Source organism: Mytilus californianus, unplaced genomic scaffold (genome assembly GCF_021869535.1).
Source record: "Mytilus californianus isolate M0D057914Y unplaced genomic scaffold, xbMytCali1.0.p SCAF_20, whole genome shotgun sequence".
NCBI lineage: Eukaryota > Metazoa > Mollusca > Bivalvia > Mytilida > Mytilidae > Mytilus > Mytilus californianus.
The window spans coordinates 8,350,219-8,373,410 of NW_026262669.1; the positions used below are offsets into that span (position 1 = coordinate 8,350,219).

The 23,192-nt window shown below is 30.9% G+C and overlaps 1 protein-coding gene across 1 annotated transcript; it reads right to left on the reverse strand.

Moving 5' to 3' along the window:
* Positions 1-701: 701 nt before the first annotated feature.
* On the reverse strand, positions 702-23,165 carry LOC127731751 (interleukin enhancer-binding factor 2 homolog). The gene is made up of 13 exons (XM_052240593.1): positions 23,090-23,165; positions 17,022-17,087; positions 16,174-16,216; positions 15,360-15,416; positions 12,895-13,023; positions 11,881-11,983; positions 7,095-7,160; positions 6,319-6,435; positions 4,845-4,923; positions 3,851-3,938; positions 3,494-3,555; positions 2,964-3,166; positions 702-1,098 (listed from the first exon to the last, which is right to left on the reverse strand). The coding sequence occupies exons 1-13, from the start codon at positions 23,092-23,094 to the stop codon at positions 962-964; spliced, it is 1,155 nt and encodes a 384-aa protein (XP_052096553.1). The 5' UTR covers positions 23,095-23,165; the 3' UTR covers positions 702-961.
* Between the last annotated feature and the right edge of the window lie 27 nt (positions 23,166-23,192).

The window sequence follows — 23,192 nt, forward strand, 5'->3', positions numbered from 1 at the left end:
CGAAGTACATCTAATGAAAGATTTTTGACATTTTTCAAATACTTAAGTGTCTACTTTAGTCTATTCAATTAGTTTAAGTAAAAGATTTGAACTGATTTGTCATTAAAGACGCTCAAATTCAAGCTCAAATATGAAAAATCTATCAAATATGCCATAAAACGTCACTTTTCAGATGTTTTTTGTCTTAAATGGAAGTGGCCGCATTCATGTTCAGTCTCAACCTTTATATATGTTATGTATTATCATCAAATACAACATATATTTAAATTTTAAGACGGAACACAAATGCGGCCACTTCCATTTTAGACAAAAACCCTCTTAAAATTAGCACAAATGCTAAAATTGTGAAGCTTAAGTAATATTGCACGAACTTATGATGCTATTACCTGCTGCATGTGCATCGTATTGTCAAAAACAGCCCATATTTATGAAACAAAAGTATTCTACTTTCCAATAAATAGCTGAAAGATTACATTTTAACATATTGGTAAAAATGCTATATTTTGGGGCCAAAAAGGGGTCTTACCAGGCCTACTCCTTTCTAAATACACTAGAAATTGATATTTCCAAAACATTTAAAAACAATGGAGACAGACTGTTTACTGAATGTTTACTATATCCCAACACTGTTGATAGTAATCAAACTCTAAATATTTTAAAATATCTTTTAAATTGATAAAAAAAATTTAACAACAAGAAAATACAAAACATTACATTTATTTTACTGACTTCACATACACATGTAACATGATAGATGCGCAATGACAATATTGATACAAAAAAAATGTCATAGCCATAGAGAAACAACAAGCGTCAGTTGCAGTATTGTTTTTGTACAACTGAAAATCTTTACTTGAACGGCTAACATCCTTGCTGTCATGAAGGTATTAGTTTTCTAAACAGTCCTCAATATGAGTTTTACTTCATTATTATTTTTCTTGTACAAAATTTTGAACATTGTTTATTCTTGTGTTTCCATTCCTTCTTCATCCTCGTCATCCTCCTCCTCCTCCCCTTCCTTCTTCTCTGGCTTCTCATAGGCTTTATCTGACGGTGTGACCACAACTCCTTCCCATACACTCATGTCTGTAGCTATGCCTGTAAATAAATAAATATAAACAATATTTAGTTCAGATAGTCAAATAAAAAGAAAGGGGGATTTGAGTGCCAAAAAACAAACTTTAAAGGGATTGTAAGAGCCTTACTACTGAGGAAAAATAAACAAAAAAAACTTTAAACAGAAATCTTATTTTTCAATCAAACTGGTCTTTAATATATAAGGGTCGTTTTCAAAATCCGTTCATATTTTAGATAGATTTTATCAAATCAATTAAAATTTAAATATTCTATTGAACTCTTAATAATTTATATGAACAAAATCTCAAATATGCAGTCTTAATGAAACTGGGAAGATCATTTTAAATGCACATTTAGATAACAGAAATTACGGAATTTGTCAACTACATAATGATAGCATTTATGTTGATATCTCAATGTTTGGTACTAATAAATGATGACCTTTTCCTTAAATATTATAAGATAAATTTACTTTTTTCTAATTACTTTGATTATTTCAGTGTTCAACGTACTGATACTTCAACATCACAAACACTGTGCTTATTTCTTTAAAACACAGAACATTGAATATAATGATATAAATATGTATGAAAAAAATCCTGTTACCAAGTGGACAAGTAAAAAAATATGGGGCTACCTCTACTTACTTAAATGCCAATAATTGTTGATACCATTTACAGAGTTATCTTTTTATGCTTCCATTATTATAATGATATGTAGAGTTAGTTCTGAGGCACTTTCTAGATAGAAAAGGGGTGTCAGAATTTAAATTATAGCAAGCAAAAATGTTCTCGTTATGTAGTTGACAAAATATCAAGTACGCTATAAAACATTAAAAAAAATATGAAATCATAGCCAACTACTATTTAAAGCCTTTATGATATCAATCTCCATTGTATTTTCTATCTTAAAACAGAAAATTTAAGATTTTGGTTATTATAAAGATGTCTATTTTGATCCAATATTTGGTATTTTTGGAGTTGGGACATGCAGTTTGGGGTCAATTTAGAGCTTTGAGCATGGTTTCAAGAAAACCCACGAACCTGATACTTATTTTTCATCTTCAAGTGGTAGAACTTACGTTGCACTATGCAGGACACCAAAATTCAAATGATGATAAATCTGTATTTTCCTCACAGGTCAGCTGTACAAGAATATAGACGGATTTTGAAAATGACCCATAAAAAACAGGGAAAAAATGGTGTATTTATTGGTTAACATAGGCTTGAACTAGCTTTCAGTAACTGATAGTTTTCTTAGAACCATTCTTGGTGTTTTTTGTCTTCTTTTAAAAAATATTTCTTTCCAGTTGATCTGATGAGTCACAACCTTTCCGACTGATTTTCACAAATATCTCTTATGTTATGTGTTTGCAACAGTGTCTTAAGTTAGTAGTAGTACTAAGCCCTAACAAACAAGCTAAACCAATTCACATTCTTTATGTAACTGTCCCAACCAGGAAACTGTTAACCAGTGGATGTTGTTGGTTACTGTCTGCCTTTATATCTTACTATAGAGTTTGGGTATTGCCCATTTTTGAAGGCCATATGGAGACCTATTGTTGTTTACACCCTTATCCTATCGTCTCTGGTGGCCATTGTTGATTTATTTATATCTTCCTCATTAAAGGGAGATAATTAAGGAATCATTCATGGAAAACTTTGTGACATTTCCCTATAATCCTAATAGTTATATACATAAACCATAGTAATGGTTCAAACTGTCTAGAATAACTAACTGGCATTACCCTATAATTCTATTCATTGCATATATGCAACTGAGAAATGTGGATAAATATCTATAATTACATACCAGCATTCCATTCTAATTATAAATATTATACAGATACAAGTAAGAAATGTTTCTCAGTATCTATAATAACTTACTAGCATTTCCCTCTAGTCCTAGAACCTGTTTATATCCACCATGAGTGAGGACACGTAATAATGTTTGTGATGTAAAGCATACTTGATCTTGTTGTTCTAGCGTCATCACTGTGTGAACTCTGACTGCACCTTGTTCACAGGGATCTGTAATTCCTACAGAACCTGGTAGGAAAAATCCTGCTGACATTAATTGTAAACATCTCCTGTAATTATATAATAAAATTATGACAAATTTGTTTACCCATTCTGAACACTGGCAGGACCAGGAGTCTGTTACATCTACAGGGACAATGATGATGGTTTAATGTCCAAGAACATTTGTGATACTAAAATGAAACTGGCTTTGTGTATGACTAACAAGCTGAGCTAGATTATTTTGTGTAATTGGCCAACCATTCTTTTCAACTGCTAAATGCTGCATGCATAGAGAAGATGAGCTGCAAAAAACAATTTTAAAGTTTGGCATGAGTAGTGCATTATGGGCTTTACTTTAAATGAGCAATATTATGTATAATAACCAGAAAACTTACTTAAAAGCTATGTTGATGGAGATTGGCTGTCTGGCTGGATTGTTCATTATTGAGTAGTGAGCCTGAAAAAAACAGATAATAGTTCCTAAATAAATAACATATTAAAGCAAGAGTTACTGCATAATGATAACACAGATAAATTTTGCCTTTGTACAAATATGTACCTCAAAAACGTACTCAGTTAAATTTTCACTGCACATAAGCGAAACAGTTTCTACAGGAGGTAGCTCTATTTTCAAAGAGCCTTCCATGGGTATAATGTATGTTTTAATTGAATAGCCATAAGTTGGTTTCTAGTATTTCTGACAAAAGCAATACATCAGACTACCAAATCTATTCTATAAACAATAGCCTTACCAGGAGATCTATAATCCATGGTGTCAGAGGTTCAAATCCTTTAAATCTATTCTTCAAATCTCGTAATAATCGTATTAATACTTTTATACTGAAAAGAAACAAGGATACTTTCAAAATATGGTATGGACACTTGTTCAATAATGACTTCAAAATGTCTTTGGTTCATTTTTGTTGGAATGCTGTCTTATTTCGACCAGATATCTCCTTTTATTCAAATAAAAATACTGTAGATTCAGAAATTATTGCGATTTTTGAAGACTAAAACAAAAATGCGAGTTTGATTATTGCGATTTTAGGAAACACTACATAAAAATATATGTATCCGATATCAGAATGCGAGTTTGTATTATTGTGATACTCAACGAGTCACATTATTCGCATTAATAAAAACCTCGAAATAACTTCTAAGTTTACAGTAAACAGTGTTCTATTGTTGAACTGTACCAGGTAAGGGGAAGGGTTGACATTCTTGATGCCATTCTTTATGTGCCTGTCCAAAGCAGGGATTTTTTTGTTCAGTGGTTTATTGTTGTTGCTTTCCATCTGGCAAAATTGTTTTTTTAAATAAATCTAAAACTACTTTTCTCTTTTGAACTGATTCATGTTTTGTTATTCTAGAACGTTTTTAGTTATTTTGATCATTTTTTAAAGCCATATGGTGACCTGTAGTTGTTTTCATCTTTGGTGGATAATTGGGTCGCGAGCAATCATACGACATCTCATTAATTCTATATTATTTAATTTTGGATGTAACATGTCCATGGTGATGATACCATAGGACATGCCTCTCTATAATCTTTTTAAGATTGTTCACTAAAAATTCTTTCATCAGGTCAAAACACATCATGCATACACACAGAAAATTTTTAGTGGATGTTAAATTAAACTTATAATTATGAAAAGCTTTTTTTTTAAACTTAATTTTCATAAATCTTAATTCACTTGAAATTTTTTACTTATATACTATTCATAAGTGTACTTATTTCAATTTTACCTAGAATGACAAGCATTTTCCTCCACCCATCTTGCATGTCTTATACCTGCTAAGTGTGCCTGCATTAATTTACCATCCACTGAAAAAATTATTAAACTTTTAATGAGCAAGAAGGGGCCTTGGTGGCCGATTGGTCTAAGTAGTAGAACTACTGTATCTCTAGCCAGTCAACACTAAGGTTGTGAGTTAAAATCCTGCATGGGGCATGTGCAGTCGACTCCAATCTTAATTAACTAGGATTGTCAGTTTTCCTACCGAAGGCAGGTGGTTCTCTCTGGCTTCCTCCACCAATAAAAACTGACCACACGAAATAGCACAATAGTGTTGAAAATGGCATTAAACACCAATCAATCAATTTTATGAGCAGCTCATATATACAACACCCTAAAAAATTATGATGACATATATTCCCTCCTGAAAACATGGTCCCTCATTTTAGATTTTGTCTGATGATGTAGTGGAAGTCTTCATCAAAATTTGAGGAGAATCCAAGAAAAATTAAGGGTGCTATCCTGGCAAAGATAGCACTGATGGGGGATGGGTAGGTAAAAATTATCATACCTTCTGCAACTTTGTTGATAGAGGTATAAAAATTTGTTGTGTGGGGTAAACAACTATGTAATAGGTTTTGATAGGTCATGCTATGAGTTTGAGTTATTTCCCTTGGCTGCCATTTGGAGGGGTAACTGGTTGATTTTCCTATTTGACTATCCAACTTGAAACATGTGGTAAAAGTCTGATAAAGATCCTTGCTAGATTGTAGTTTTGAATCAAGCAAGGAAATAAGAATTGTTCGGAAAACAACTTGTTCTTAGGTCTAGCGGTCAGTAAACAAGTTGAATTTGGCTGATTTATGAGAAATTTGTGCACTTATACCTCCACAACGGCGACAAAAGGGAAGAAAATCTTGCTAAAATTGTGTCAATTGAAACCAATCTATAGTAGCATTTCTCATGCTGTAAAGATAAACATGCAGATTTGTTCCTTTCATGCCATGGTATTTTAGCTTAATAGTTCACGGACAATGCATTTGAATAAGACAATTAAGATTTCCCTAAGGAAATATTTCAATTCAGGAATCAACTGTTTTATTGAAAATATCTTGTGTACATATATATGCAGAGATTTATATATGGGTTCATGTGTTTCAGTCTCATCATCTAGTTCATTTCAATGCATAGGATATGATAAATGATGTGGTATAATTCTGGTGTGTAGTGAACCTACTTAGTGTATTGAAATATCTTATTAAAATGTTTTCTCTTTTATCGCGATTTAAAAATATTCATATTTGGAATTTGAAGAGACCACCTTGTCTACATTCTGTTCTAAGATTCATAATTCTGGATATAAAAGAAAAATTATTTGGAGTTCATTTATGGTATTTACATATATAGTTTTATGAGATTTTCTCAAAATAAGTGACCGTCAGGACTGGCATATAATTAATGCTGGAAAAGCTCCAAACGCTTACAATGTAAATCTTGTTCTAATTTCTTCAGATTAGGTGGTATAGTTGTGATAAGACATTTTACAGTGGCGTCTGCTGAACTAATCTCAAATCCTGTATCATTGGTCAACATACTCAACACTGAAATATAGTTAAGAAAAAAAATAATGTGAATCATTTCAATTACTTTAGTCTTCTCTTGTATGAGGGGCCTGATGGGTTATTTTTGTTCTTCCTGATCGGCGCATTTTCGCTATCGTGATCCGTTTTTCTACAGATTTTTTTTTTTATATTTTCTTGATCCGTGATCATGGAAATTTATTTTCTGTGAATTGTGATTGACAAAAAAATCAACTCATGAATTGTGATGAGACCCCCCCATCAGGCCCCTCTTGTATCATGTCTGCAGCATATCCACAATGTAACATAAACAGAATTGTTTTTTTTTCACAATTCCAATATTTTTAATAGTAATGTATGAAATCATAAAACATTTGGAAAATTGTCGAGTCTTGGGTTTCCCGAATTTTGGACCCACATGACAAAAAAATCTTACAGATGAAATAAAAAGAATTTGTAGAAAATTAAAGAATGTCATGAAGTTTTTACGAAAATGTTATCTGCTTTTTGGTTTTATGATTTTACAAAATGTTAAGCATAAGTCCTTGGTGTGTGGTTACACTGTTTCATATCGACATGTCATGTTGACTTTGACTGTACACCTAACCAATTTGGTTTTCACTATGTAAAATAGCCAATAAATTAATTTTATTGATTTCTCCTTTACTAACAACACTAACCTTCCTGAGGATCTGTTAATTTCATATCTTCTACTATTTTATTTCCTAGTGCAGCCACAGCTTCCTCTGCAAAAAAACAAAAACAACTTTTCTATCATGGTTTCATATGTTTGACTTTTTCACCACTGTAAAGTTCCATATTAAAGTTAGAAATGATGAAAAAAAGAATATTTTTAAAACAGAAATGTCCATGATTTATAAACTAATAAATAAATTTGGTGTATTTACTGTCTTCTGATTGGTTAAAAGTATTACCTTCATTTTCAATGTTGTCAATTTTTATGGCGACACGCCCACTCTGACGTTGTGTATTCATACGCCAACATGTGTGTACGTTGTTATTGTTAATATAAATAATATAAAAAGCTCTTACAGCCTTATTTTTGATAGAAATTTATTTATAATGAATGACAATAATTTATTTTGAATTTATTGAACTATAAAATTAATTTTTGACTCTTCACATTTTACATAATCTGCTTCGCGGATTATTCAATGTGATGAAGAGTCAAAAATTAATTTTATTGTTCAATAAATTCCAAATAAATAATAGCCATTCATTAAATAGAATAATAAAGTACCCCAAAAAATTGCAAACAATAATTTTACTCTCCATGTTTCATCACTAAGCAATTCCCCACTTTCTAAAACTAATTCCACATAAAACTCTGCAAATTATGGGCACAAAACTTTACGAAACATAACTAGAGGCTCTAAAGAGCCTGTGTCGCTCACCTTGGTCTATGTGCATATTAAACAAAGGACACAGATGGATTCATGACAAAATTGTGTTTTGGTGATGTGTTTGTAGATCTTACTTTACTGAACATTCTTGCTCCTTACTATTATCTCTATCTATAATGAACTTGGCCCGGTAGTTACAGTGGAAAATACTTTGTAAAAATTTACAAAAATTTACAAAATTTATGAAAATTGTAAAAAATTGACTATAAAGAGCAATAACTCCTAAAGGGGTCAATTGACAATTTTGGTCATGTTGCCTTATTTGTAGATCTAACTTTGCTGTACATTATTGCTGTTAACAGTTTATCTCTATCTATAACAATATTCAAGATAATTACCAAAAGCTGCAAAATTTTCTTAAAATTACCAATTCAGGGGCAGCAACCCAACAACGGGTTGCCTGATTGGTCTGAAAATTTCAGGGCAGATAGATCTTGACCTAATGAACAATTTTATCCCATCAGATTTGCTCTAAATGCTTTGGTTTCAGAGATATGAGCCAAAAACTGCATTTTACCCTATGTACTATTTTTTAGCCATGTCGGCCATCTTGGTTCGCGGGCGGGGTCATAGGACACATTTTTTAAACTAGATACCCTAATGATGATTGTGGACAAGTTTGGTTAAATTTGTCTTAGTAGTTTCAGAGGAGAAGATTTTTGTAAAAAATTACAAAAAATTACGAAAAATGGTTAAAAATTGACTATAAAGGGCAATAACTCCTTAAGGGGTCAACTGACCATTTTGGTCAAGTTGACTTATTTGTAGATCTTACTTTGCTGAACATTATTGCTGTTTACAGTTTATCTCTATCTATAATAATGTTCAAGATAATAACCAAAAACTGCAAAATTTCCTTAAAATCACAAATTCAGGGGCAGCAACCCAACAACGGGTTGCCTGATTGGTCTGAAAATTTCAGGGCAGATAGATCTTGACCTAATGTACAATTTTATCCTTATCAGATTTGCTCTTAATGCTTTAGTTTCAGAGATATGAGCCAAAAACTGCATTTTACCCTATGTACTATTTTTTAGCCATGTCGGCCATCTTGGTTCGCGGGCGGGGTCATCGGACACATTTTTTAAACTAGATACCCTAATGATGATTGTGGACAAGTTTGGTTAAATTGGTCTTAGTAGTTTCAGAGGAGAAGATTTTTGTAAAAGATTACAAAAATTTACGAAAAATGGTTAAAAATTGACTATAAAGGGCAATAACTCCTTAAGGGGTCAAATGACCATTTTGGTCAAGTTGACTTATTTGTAGATCTTACTTTGCTGAACATCATTGCTGTTTACAGTTTATCTCTTTCTATAATAATGTTCAAGATAATTACCAAAAACTGCAAAATTTCCTTAAAATTACCAATTCAGGGGCAGCAACCCAACAACGGGTTGTCCGATTCATCTGAAAATTTCAGGGCAGATAGATCTTGACCTGATAAACAATTTTACCCCATGTCAGATTTGCTCTAAATGCTTTGGTTTCAGAGATATAAGCCAAAATCTACATTTTACCCCTATGTTCTATTTTTAGCCATGGTGGCCATCTTGGTTGGTTGGCCGGGTCACCGGACACATTTTTTAAACTAGATACCCCAATGATGATTGTGGCCAAGCTTGGTCAAATTTGGCCTAGTAGTTTCAGAGGAGAAGGTTTTTGTAAAAGTTTACGGACGACGGACAAAGGACGCAGGATGACGGACGACGGACGCCAAGTGATGAGAAAAGCTCACTTGACCTTTCAGGTCAGGTGAGCTAAAAAGGAACTACAAAAACTAAAACAAGAGACAATTCAAAGATCAAAATTTAAAACACAAAAAGATCAAAATGAAGCAACACATGTGACAACATTACATAATTAAATTTTCAAAGCCTGTATTAACATTATTTTGCACATATTACTATAAAGAAATCTGCAACTCATAAATATTTCTGTATACTTGACCAATTTTTCTCTCACATTTACGTAATTTTCTAAAATCCTGCTAGTTTTCAAAGTAATTTCAGATAATGGTTTAGGTTTTATAGATATATCATGTATATAGTGCATATCACTTTAAAACATATTGAACTTCTCAACATAATAAACTGAACAAAACTTGTAGATCTACTTACTAATTTTACATTCTTGACATAATAAAGACAGACATATTTACAACATGTTTCTAATGAGTATGTCCTACACTTAATGATTATTTTTCTGTTTATCGTATATTTCTGTTATTCAGTTGTATTTTTTTTAAATAATATAGAATAATAAGATGTGGTATGATTGTCAGAGAGACAACTATCCACCAGAGATTTTGTATTAATAAAATATTGTCTACAATAAGTGTTGTTATTATATGAAGAACTCAATGCACGTAAATTTGATGTGTAATACAACCACTGACAATTGTTTGGTGAATAGACGGTGATGATATTTATATCAGTCAAGTATATATGTTATATGGGTTTTACCAGTCAGGGGCATGACTTAAACAAGTAACTTTTTTTTAGTTACTTATATAGGTAATTTTTGTTTTTAAAAATTATAAAATTACTCAATAGAGTTATTTTAAATTTCAATAGAAGCATGGACTACATGTAGTTTTTATGAATTTTTACATCATTTTATATCATAAAATAAAGAATTTATTTGATTTGAGAGGAGTATAGACATAAAGTGTTACTTTAAAAATAATGACAAAAATGTTACTTGAATAAGTTATTTCATACATCTTTGAAAGAATTAGTAATAGCACTTATTTAAGGAACATATGTAATTGTTTTGGGTTACAAATTATAAATAACTTCAAGTCTTAATTAATTCACAAGTTTCTATCTATGTATATCTGTCTACCTTCAAGATTTTCAAGGAAAACAATATTTTAATAGTCCCAAGAGACCAATCTTTGACCCAGAAGCGTCGATATGAAAGATAAGTGTGTCAGAAAGGCAATTAATGTTTCAGAAGGATTAGATTTTATATTTCATGGGAAAGATAACCAGATGACTGTAAAAATTTGTTAAAACTAGTAAAATTTGCATAATTGGACACCTATAAAAATAATATTTAGAAAAGTTACTTATATAAGTATTTTTTAAAATAGCCTCGTTTTCAACATTACTTGTATAGGTAATTTTAAAAGTTACTTGTTTAAGTAATGCCCCTGACTGTTTACCAAAACACAAATTTTATCAACCTTCTACCAATCTAATAGAGCTCTCAGAATTATCTTGATTTCTAATGGTAGGATATGAAAAACCCTTATAACTTGTATAAAATCCTCATTGAATTGACTTCTTTCTCAAGAGGTAAAATAAAAGAAAAGAACAGCATTCCAATGTCAATTACCAATGCTCATAGTTTATCTGTCTAAGGGAAATAACTCAAAAACTATTTGGGTTAATTTATTCAAAACTTCTTTCATCATTATCCCACACAAAATAAAGAAGTGTAAGATAACCAAGTTGACAACTAACATTGGGCAAGAGATAGCTTATAATTTTTTCCCCTCATAATTTCTATTTCCAAGGGGCATTAAGGATGTAAACAGTAAATCTAAGCTTAATATCAATCTCTTATTGCTGATATAAACCTTTGATATAAATTTCAAAATAATCCTCCAAGAAATGTATGCTTGAAAGGGAAAACAACACAATTTTCAAAATGTAATTAAAAATTTTAAGGGGCATAACTTCTAAAAAAAAAAGTACCTACATAGATTGTAGAAATTATCCAATACATTTCTGAAATAAACCTTTAATATGGATTTTCTACAAATTTAGAAAAGAATCGTACACATATATAGGATGCAGATGCATGGACAGGGGTTTGTATACTTTAACTCACGTACAGCATTGTGGCATAGGACAAAAGCGTTAAGTATACTATAAAAAAAAACTTGCAGTGATCACATTATGTTATCTTAAAATCAAAAATCTTAAGGACTTTGATTCAAAGAACAAGTATTATATCTTTTTCCATTTTGTAGTTTGTACCCTATAATGAAGCTTTCAGTTTAAGTGAATAAATATAACCCCTCTATACTTACTGGTAGGTAAAGTTTTTAACATTACAACTATATCAGCTACATTGTGTCCAGCCATCATTGTTCCCTTCTTAAAAGAACCAATCTGTCGGACCTCTTCTATTTGCTGAAATGTCAATATTTATATAGTAATATGGGGACTGTAGTAGAATAGAGTTTGATTAAACAAACATGTGATTATTGTTTTGCAAGATCATATTATTGTTATTAAAATTTAAAACTAGAAAAATAAATGGTCAGTATTTATTATTCAGTACTTCTAACAGCACACTACCCTAAGTGCTATACAACATAATATCAAGCCTTGTTTAATGGATGCCTCTATAAAAGAATTTTGTGATGATGGCAAAGTCTTTGGTAGTCTTTACAAAATACAATTGATACAAATATGAACTTAAGAGAATTTGAAGGATGATATATGGCATAGACACTTGTCATTTGTAGAAGAAAGAACGACACATTAATACCTATGTTGTATGATTGCCAATGCGACAACTATCCACCAAAGTTCAAATGATGTGTACGTAAATATATACAGGACACAGTACAACTTTCTACTCTGAGAAAAACACAATACTGTATCACCTATAAAAGGCTCTTAAGGTGGTACCTAACATTACAGGGAGATAACTCTGTAAAAATCAGCTAAACGTTTTAATTACGTTGTATTGTTAAGGAAATATTAAGCTTCTCAGTGATCAAAATTAGTGTTTGTCAAACTGCTATATAACCAATGAAATTTTTCTGATAAAGTGGTTGGTTCAAATTATTTGAAATTTTTATATTTTTGTCAAAGGGTCAAAGTAAATACTTTGTCAAAATTTTATGAAAATTAAACGAGCCAAATTAATATTAGTCAAGGTGTTGGGTACCACCTTAAAAGAAAAATATGAAACAATTTAAACAGGAAAACTAGCTTACATCATTAAATTTCTTTTACTGTTGTTAATGTATTTTTATGATTCTGACCCGTTAACCTATCCAGCAAATTTTTTAATTCATGTTATAAATACATACCGCAGGTTCAAATGTTGCTGGTGTTAAAACCAAAGCATCTAATGCACCTTGAATCTTTGTTACTAAGGACAATATGGCTGACTGTTCTGTTGCTGATGGTGTTAGGTCATTATGTCTTTTAAGCAGGGCCTGAAAAAGATAAAATGTTCAACATTAAAACAGTACACTGATTCATTCAAATTAGGCCTAAGAAAAGATAGAATGACACTGTTTATCAGTTCATATGAGGCCAAATAAAAAAAAGATGTGTGTTTCCTATTACGGTACCCAGCCTATTTTTTAAGCTAAAAGTAGCCTACCCTAAAAAAAAATTTGTAATTTTTCAATAAGCACTGTTAAAGTCAGAATGTCCCTCCCATAGACTCAAGGTAAAAAAAAAAGGTAAAACAAAAAAAAAATCCCTACCGACCTACCCTATGTTTTTCAAAGATGTAATAGGAAACACACTTATTATTTTTTTGGGCCTGATGATATTTTATTGTTCAAAATTATTTTTTTTAAATAAAGTTTCTGTATATATCAATGGTGCACAATTAAAACAAAACCACACTTGTCATATCGTGCTTTTAAAATTTTAATATCACAAGAAAAAAATTGCTATCATCAATAAAATACATATATATCAAAATGTGCATGCACTCAAAAAATTAACTCCTAAAACCTTATCAGCTTGAACAATTTTCGCAGGCCGTGTAAGTAATGCACCTTAATTTTGCAGCTTACCCAAGTAGTTAGATAATGCGATATAAATGGTTGAGAACTTGTCAAGCTTGGATCCTCTCTTACATGAATATTAAAAAAATTAAGTACTAAGAATAGTAGTGAAAATAAATTGTCAGAAATAATCAAGAATAAGTAAACAGGAAAAAAAGAATCCGTAAAATAAGTTGAGGGTTGAGATCTCAAAAAACATGTTTACTGTCTTTTGGTATGTATAGTGCGCACATTTATACCCTGGGTCATGTTTCTTGTAAGAGGGGTGCGCAGTATACATGCATACAAACATTTTCTTAGCCTTTTTTCAGGTCCGAACTCCGACAAAAGAAAAAAACAGGTGAAGTGAAGAGTACGGAATTTTTCGCTAATACCTCGACTTTTATTATGTTATATTTGTAATATGTATCTTATTGTATTTGATATCTCATGTTTTATTCAAATAAAATACATTTTATATCTCTGTAGTTACGTTCGTTTATCGTGTAAATTTGTCCATCTGTTTGCAATCCGGAAGTTTGTCATGTCTTAATAAAGACACCATGAAGCTTTTGTTGTCGGTTAATTTAGGCTCTGTGTTTCTTGTGGTCATAACTTACTGTTTTGTATGTTTTCATCATGGAGAGTAGAAGATAAGTGTATGAAAATTGAATAAACCACGCTCGTTTTGAAAAGATAAACCGCCATTTTTTTTAATGTATCAGGTGATCGCCAGTCATGTGACTTAATATTGTAAAGTGATGATTTAGTCTATGAGAAGTTTTTTTTTTTATAAATACGTTTCTACTTTGTAATTTTTAAACAGTAACAACTGTTTAAAACCTTTAAAAGAAATTATGATTGAAAACATGATTATCCCATAATTGTAACCTGAACGAATTTAATTAGGAACAAGGTGAACCTGTCATTGATTGTTTTGACATCAATTAGACCCATTGATTGAGGTGTGATAATCCGGATTAACAGCTAGAATCAACAAACAAAAATAAAAATTATGAGATTTTAACAATTTATTTCAGCACTAATTCATCACATAAAATTAAATAATTCAAGAAAATACAATTTCGTATTAATTACGTATTCTGTACGGAATTCACCGACATCGGTGACCATTTAAAAAACTTCCAGTTTAGACTTCCTGTTTGCCAACACAAACGACAAACATTAACTCGTGGGTTATAAAAAGAAGATAACTATTAAAATTCTTTATTCAGCTACAATAAATTCATTCCATGATATTAATCATGACTTCTCATTAATTCCTTGCCGAAAAAAATCACGCTCAAGCAACATTTTACCGATTTTGGAGCTGTGACTTTTCCGAAAATGTCTATGTGTATTATACGATTAAGAAACTTTTTTTTCTCAAGTTTCTTGGACCATAAAGGGGATGGGCACAATACACAAATGCGCACTATGCATACCAAAAGACGGTAACCCAATTAATGCATTTTTGTGCATGTCCAAAGTCAGGAGCCTCTGGCCTATGTTAGTCTTGTATGATTTTTAAATTAAGTTCATTTATATATTTCGGAGTTTAGTACGACGTCCATTATCACTGAATTAGTACACATTTTTGCTTAGGGGCCAGCTGAAGCACACCTCCGGGTGTGGGATTTTCTCGCTGAATTGAAGACCCATTGGTTGCCTTCGGCTGTTTTCTGCTTTTTGGTCGGGTTATTGTCTCTTTGACACATTCCCCATTCCCATTCTCAATTTTATGGTTTACTGTAAATGGATGGCATACTTACATCTGTGAAGCTTTTATCATCTGGTGCTGGCTTAGCTCTTGTAAAAACAGTCTCACACTGTAAATAGTAATATATATATACATGTGTCATACTGGTTATTGTGGATTTATGGTACAATGTACAAATTTTTCATGGTTTGAGCAAAAATTATATTTTCAGTGATATTTGATTTTGAGGTTTTGTCAAAGTCTGCATACAAGTCTACATACAATTTGATAATTTGTTGATCATTTAAATTTGTGCATGAAAATTAGTATCTCAAGAATAATTATGAATCCACCGTAGCATAGAACAAAACACATTTGGAGACGGTTATGAAATTCAACGGTTTTATTTTAAAAAAGAATTTATGGAAACATTCTTAACCATGTTAACAAGGAAGTTTGTGACATCAACCAAAATATCCTAGAACAATGTCATTTCTATAATAACAAATTTTCAAGTGCTTATCAAGAAAGGAACTTCATAAGAAGTTGTGGTCTGTCATATCTTCCGTTATTTTGATACGTGGGTGTTTTTTTATTTGCATATCTTTGACTGTTTCTGAAGTAAAATTTATTCGCATTTTACATAGAATAGTAAGAGTTTAAAACATTGTATATACATATGTTAATTGTTTTGCTCTCTATAAGTCTTTTTATAGATATTATCATTGGGTTGCTGTCTCACTGAGTACAACACATTTTCTTGTTATCATAAGATGATTTAATGTTTAAATTATATATACATTTTTGTATGTGTGAAAACCAGACTTATCCGATAGTTATGTTAAAATAAATTTTTTTAATAAACCTATAATTTTGATGACCTTTACCTGAACTAGATCGAATGGAATATGTGGTATGAAGGCTCTGAATCTGTAAAAAGAAGAGAAAGTATTTTATCCCTTTGTAAAATTATGAATAATGTATTTTTTAAATATGTGCACTTGTTTCAAACTGAAATATACATGTATGCTTAGAAAACTGAATTTCATTCTGAGTTTTAGTTATGTATTCAAAGATATTTAAAACAAAACTATTGTTTAGACACCTGTCTATTGTTTAGGAATGTATTATTGTTGACATCTAGACAGGTTTCACTTTATGAGTGTTTTGTTTTCAGTTGCTGTCTTGAATAGTGAATTCATTATCTCCTTTTATCTGTATCTAAAATTTCACTCTGCAAGATTCCTGATGAAACTAGTGAATACTTTTAATAATTATTCCTCCCACTTTAAAAAACTTTCAAATTTTCTTCTGGCCTCTTCTACATAAACTACAGGTCACACAGATGTTGCAGTTTCCACCTGTATGGTGGGAATGGACAAAACATTCAGATATTCCAATATTGATTATATACAATACCTTGGTAAGTAAAAGCTAATGTATTCAATCCTTTTACAAATTTTTGTGTTAAATATGTGTGGGCTTCCCATAGTCATGATAGTGGGCAGGTGAAAAAAGTGAAATCCACCTGAACTGTAGTGTATTTTGGCTCTGTTATTCATATAACACACAAAGATGGATTTCAGTTTATATTTCGGGTACCTTGTTTTCTACCAAGGGCTCTTTCTTTGAGTAGATTCTGATTTTGACAGACTTCACATGTACTTAAATTTATTTCATAAAAAGTTTACATAGTATCATACATGTACCTCAATAATGACTCATGTGTACTTACGGAGGTCTTGGTCCCATGGGCCTCATCATACCACCTCTCATTGGTCCTCCTCTTCCTCTCATGTGTCTATAATATATAACAGATCTTATTATAAGGTTCAATCTTAATTTCAACACCATAAATAATAACTTCCTGGTAAAATCTATATATTTCCATGTGCATATACCACTGATTGCATTTAACTTTATTTAATTTAGCACTCTGTCATGTCTGTCATGTGCAACTCTAGTATACAAATGTATCTGAATTTTCAATAAGAAACTTGACTAATAATCAAAAATTATCCTTCAACTTATTAGTGTAATTAAATACAGGTGTATCATATCCGATTTGCTTCATAAAAAGTAATCAAAGCAAATTCAATAACGACAGATAAACAATTGGATAACAAAAATGTTTTTTTATTATTTACCATATTTCTATTCAAGTTTACAAATATATTTGTATAAAAAAAATGTAACCCCAGATAGTATGAATATACATGTATGCCTCGAAGGCACAACATTACTTAAAACTGTCTGCATTGTATATTATAGGTTATTCAGGTCTCAGACAGGGTAAATAATGTGACATTTCCGGCTAAGAGTTTATAATTCCCTGAGCGGAAGGTCTGAAACCTGAATTACACATATATTACGGATTACCCCTGTCTTAATGTATTTTTCCAGTACCAGGTATTTATTAAACATTCACCATGTCTGCAGTATAGGCCCTATATATTTTCCTCATACGTGAATGATTTTGTAACTTGCTGTGAAAATAATTCAATCATGTTTGCAATAATTTGTAATAACACTTTAAGACATAAGATAAAGTATTTTAAATTAAAAACATATTATTAACAGCTACACGTCATTATTTTCCCTCTGTGAGCCTCTGACGTTGTGTACTATATTGCTTAAGACTACGTCACATAGTAAGGTTGTTATGATGACGTTGTTGAGGTTAAAATTGGGGTAAAACATGTCGTATATACCCCGGCAGTTTCCTGAATATATACTGACATCTCTGTGTTGTTATCCAATCTCAAAACTCAACACATTTGCAATCCGTAATATATGTATATATTTTAAAGTTAAATGAACAGTATAGTGTGATTTTATTTGGGTTATGGATTAAATGATGATTTCCTCGATCTCCAATATTAAGATTACTTATAGATATAGATATGTATGTATGAAGATCACTCTGTAATAAGGAGCTCCCCTCTATAGCCGCTGCTGGATAACTCAGACTAAAACAAAATCGGCCTATCACAAACTCGGACTATAACAAACTCGGCCTACCATTATTTATATGCGGAAATATATTGAACAAACTCGGACTACGATTAGTAGATTAATTTGTGGGTTTTTTTTTCTCACTTTAATAAAAAACAAACTTTATATATAAAAATTATATACGAATTTTGAGATTATGATAAATATTTTTGAAAAAACAATGTATAGAAATGTATTAAAATAAACTTAGATCCATCATATATGTGTGATATGAGTTGAATTTGATATTTTTGAATGAGGATAATTAACTTCTTTTTGAAATATTATTGTGATTTTCTCATTTATTATTTTTATTGACAAAAGATGTTTTAATGATTGGCATGTGTGCATGTTTGTATTGTGTTTAATCCTTGGTGTTCATAATTAGTATACAAACAAAGAGAAATTTGATTGACAGTGAATGGCTTCTTAACAATTTCACTAATCTGTAATTCTTTATTAACGGATTCACCAATTGAAAAGTAATTATATTTAAATGGTCACATCAAACAGATACAATGTTTTTAGAAAGGCAAGCCGAGGCAAACATTTATTATACATATATCTAAAAATAGATGTGGAGTAAAATTGAAAAAATTCGTAAGGGTTCTGCGGAACCCAGTGTCTCGCCTACTTTTTCTGTTAATCGCAGGCTCAACAAAAATGAGGAAGTAAATCAATAAAAATATTCCTCTTGATACTATCTTTTGATTGTAAGAAGCTTCTGTCCAAGTTTGGTAAAAATCCAGGATAGTTTATGATTCTAATAAATGTTTAAAAACTTTAACTGTAGACTGAATGTAATGTTAACTGGAAAAAAACAAAATTTCCTTCTAGATACTAGCATTTGATCATAAACAAGCTTCTGTCCAAGTTTGGTACAAATCCAAAATAGTATAAGAAAGTTATTAAAATTTTAAAAACTTTAACCACAGAGTGAATATGTTGTTTCCTGGCAGAAAATCTAAGTCCATTTAAAAGTAAAATACGGAAAAAATGGATTTATTTTTTTACAAAATTTCCTTCTAGATACTAGCTTTTGATCATAAACAAGCTTCTGTCCAAGTTTGGTACAAATCCAAAATAGTATAAGAAAGTTATTAAAATTTCAAAAACTTTAACCACAGAGTGAATGTGTTGTTTCCCAGCAGAAAATCTAAGTCCATTTAAAAGTAAAATAAGGAAAAAATGGATTTATTTTTTTACAAAATTTACTTCTAGATACTATATTATGATCATAAACAAGCTTCTGTCCAAGTTTGGTACAAACCCAGGATAGTTTAAGAAAGTTATTAAAATTTTAAAAACTTTAACCACAGAGTGAATGTAATATTTCCCGGCAGAAAAACTAAGTCCATTTATAAGTAAAAACCAGAAAAAATGGAATTTTATTTTTACAAAATTTACTTCTGGATACTATCTTATGATCATAAACAAGCTTCTGTCCAAGTTTGGTAGAAATCCAGGACAGTTTAAGAAAGTTATTAAAATTTCAAAAACTTTAACCACAGAGTGAATATTTGTGGACACCGCCGACGACAACGACGACGACGACGGAATGTAGGATCGCTATGTCTCGCTTTTTCGACTAAAGTCGAAGGCTCGACAAAAAACAACAGAGATTTCTTTTATCTTACCTTATAGTTCTATAAAATAACATGAAAAAAAATCCCCATATCATTCTCAACATGGGTACCGACCACTGAGTCGAGTCTTCCAGAAAAGTGACAACAAAGCAACATGCCTTACAGTGTGATTCGTGTAGTTTATGGCAACACAGAGTTTGTAATACTGGTAAGTGCTTCTATATATTGTTCTTGTTCATAATGATATTGATAAACATTTTACTTGCTATGGATAGAAAAGTATTGCTACATTATTCAATTATTACCATTTGGAAAATAAAGTTGATTGCATGATTTTGCATACTTCTTCTTCTTTGTATAAGCTTCCTATAGGCAGGCTTATAAGGGTTTAATTTATATATATATATGGAGTTTTTGTTGTATTTTTTTTTCCAAGTATGTATGTTTTAAAAACATTAAAAAAGAAGCTTTGGCTGACATTATATATAATTTTGAATATGTCTAAATGAATACTTAAAATCTAAAACATAGCTCTTTCATTATATAATGTTTAAGAATACGATTATATATAATTGTTATGATTGAAGTGAAAACAAAAAATACATAATTTGTATAAGTGACTTCTGGTATTAAAATTATAAAGTATTTTTTTTTAAATAATGTTGTTACTTCTTCAGGTATCACAATGAAGGAGTATCGTTCTATGATGCAAAGTGAAGAGACCATTAATTTCATCTGTACCAAGTGCAATGATGTAGAAGAAGAAACAACCAGGTAGGCACTCGTCTAATTGTAATAGTGTGTTTATGTTGAAACTGTAAAGTTGATACATTTTATTTTTAAACAAACATAGCGTTTCATTAGTATATGTATGTATAGAAATCTATAAACATGTGGTATGATTGCCAATGACCAAACATTCAACCAGAGTTGATACATTTAATTTTTTTCCAAACATAGCGTTTCATTAGTTAATGTATATGTAGAAATCTAGAAACATGAAGATGTGGTATGATTGCCAATGACCCCACATCTAACCAGAGATCAATGATACAAGGTGTTCAACTACAGGTCACTTTATAAGAAATGTTCGTTTAATGCATTTATTATGAATTTGTATCTTTAAAAAATTAAATCTTTTATAACTTATTATCATTTATTTCAGTTGCCCAGTCAACTCTAGGCATATTACAGACGTTTCAGACCAACTGATACCGGACTATGGTACCTTCAACCTCTCTGTCATCTCCGCAGCAAATACTACCAACAGCCTCAACACAACCTTCACTATCAGCCGTGAACCAGACCACACAACTGAGGTAGAATCAGACCCAGCAGGTGCTCCAGAGCAAACCATACCAGAACCAGATACTGAACCAAACCTCACAGCAAGTTTTGACGTGACACGTAGACCAATAGAAGATCAGCAAGAAATATTAGAAGAGTAAGTAAATTAAATGTATTATTTAATCTATATATAGGTTGAAAAATGTATAAACAAAAATACCAACGGTATGAAACGCAAACAGCTTTACAACGATCCCTGACTTGGTATTGTTCACATGACATGATTATGATTCAATATATAAACATTGATGTTTTTTGGGTTTTTTTTTTATTTGATTTGATTTATTGCTCATGAAATAGTTTTTTAATATATATGGGTTGATATTTGTAATTGCCAACTAATGTGATATGATCAGTATAATATTCAGGTTGCACTCTAATAAACTATTTATCCATTCATTCATATACTTGATATCTAATTAAACATTTATTTGTGCTTTGACATTGATTACTTATATTTGCATTTGTCTGTCTTATAGATGATGACAAAATGCCTTTGAGTTTTAAAGGTGCTTTATGTCATGTATGTGTTTTATATATGGTTCATATTATTCATATGTAATTAAATATTATTGAATGACGAAATCATTGTTATGTTTGTTGACATCTGCTGAAAAAAAATTTGTAAACCTTGTTTTCTTTAATATATAGTATTACATTGTACAGATAAATCACACTGAGATTCAACCAAACAAAGTATGATCAGAAACATACAATTCACTGCACTGTCTTATAATTACATAAGGTTTGTAATCAAACAAAAAAAAAGGAACCTGAAAATATCAGTTATATACAAGCTGTTACTGTGAAAATACTGGATATTGGATATTTAGTTAATCACAATTTCATGTAATTACAGGTAGTTTTGTTCTCACTTGGGTGATTAGATAGGTGTCAATAGTACACGTGTCAGTTGTTAGTTTATATTATTGTGATTAAAAAGGTGTCAACGATACACGTGGCATGATGTCATATTTCCAGTTGAATCAATTAAGATATGCACATATATGATAAATTATTTTGAGAGAGACATTATTACAAATTATAATACAGAAATACAAATCAGTGGTAGATTTTCGTTATTAAATGAATGTATTCTTAATTTTCTTTTTAAACATATCTTGTTAACGTCATTTATATTACTCGCTTCTAAAATGTTCAAAATAAATTAGTTAATTAATTGTAAATCATTATTATTTTCAAATTAAGTATTGATAATTAGTTTCCAATAAAAACAAAATAAAACATCATACTTATATTCCTCTAGTAGTCCAAGTTTGGTATAGTTCGAGTTTGTTATAGTCCGATTATGTTATAGGCAGAGTTTGTTATAGTAAGATTTTGTTATAGGCCGAGATATCATGAATTCTCTATAGCTAGTTCTATTCATAAAATTCATTTATTTACTTAAATATATAGTTCACTTGTTTTCTTTGCAAGTATTTTTCTAAAACATGTAAAAGGGGCCCATCGACCTAAACAATAGGCTGGAACAAGACAGGAATGTTACAAAGGCAAATTCTCTCTTAAGTCAGAGAAATTTCTAGACAAAGGCAGCTAGTTTTTTTTTATACAATTACAGTTGATCGTCAAATAACAGCTGTCTACTGTCCCAGGGGTTCTGGGATCGAATCTCATTGGTACACTCACTACAATAAATTATGAATTTCGGAAGGCAAATCACGCTCTCCGGTTACAAATGATCACAAATGTTGAAATGGCAAATGCCAAGATTGGCAAGAACTAGTTTCAGTGAAGTTTTGTCTGCTTGCTACCAACTTGCTACACAGTGGGTTTAAAGATAAAGAAATAAGTGCAAATTAATCATATATTCTGTACGTAGATATCAATTAAATCAAATAGTTAAGACATAAACCTCATTGTTTTTAGAATGCCGGCTCACGTTGTTTACGTCCGGATGTTGGTGAAAGCAACGCACGCGTGAGAGAACATTTTCCTATGTTTCCCGGAAAACTTTC

Coding starts and splice junctions, on each gene's coding strand:
- LOC127731751 (XM_052240593.1), bottom strand. Junction 13,024..15,359: donor ATGATAAAAGCTTCACAGAT/GTAAGTATGCCA, acceptor TATCTTTTTCAG/GCCCTGCTTAAAAGACATAA. Junction 7,161..11,880: donor GTTAAAAACTTTACCTACCA/GTAAGTATAGAG, acceptor GTTTTTTTGCAG/AGGAAGCTGTGGCTGCACTA.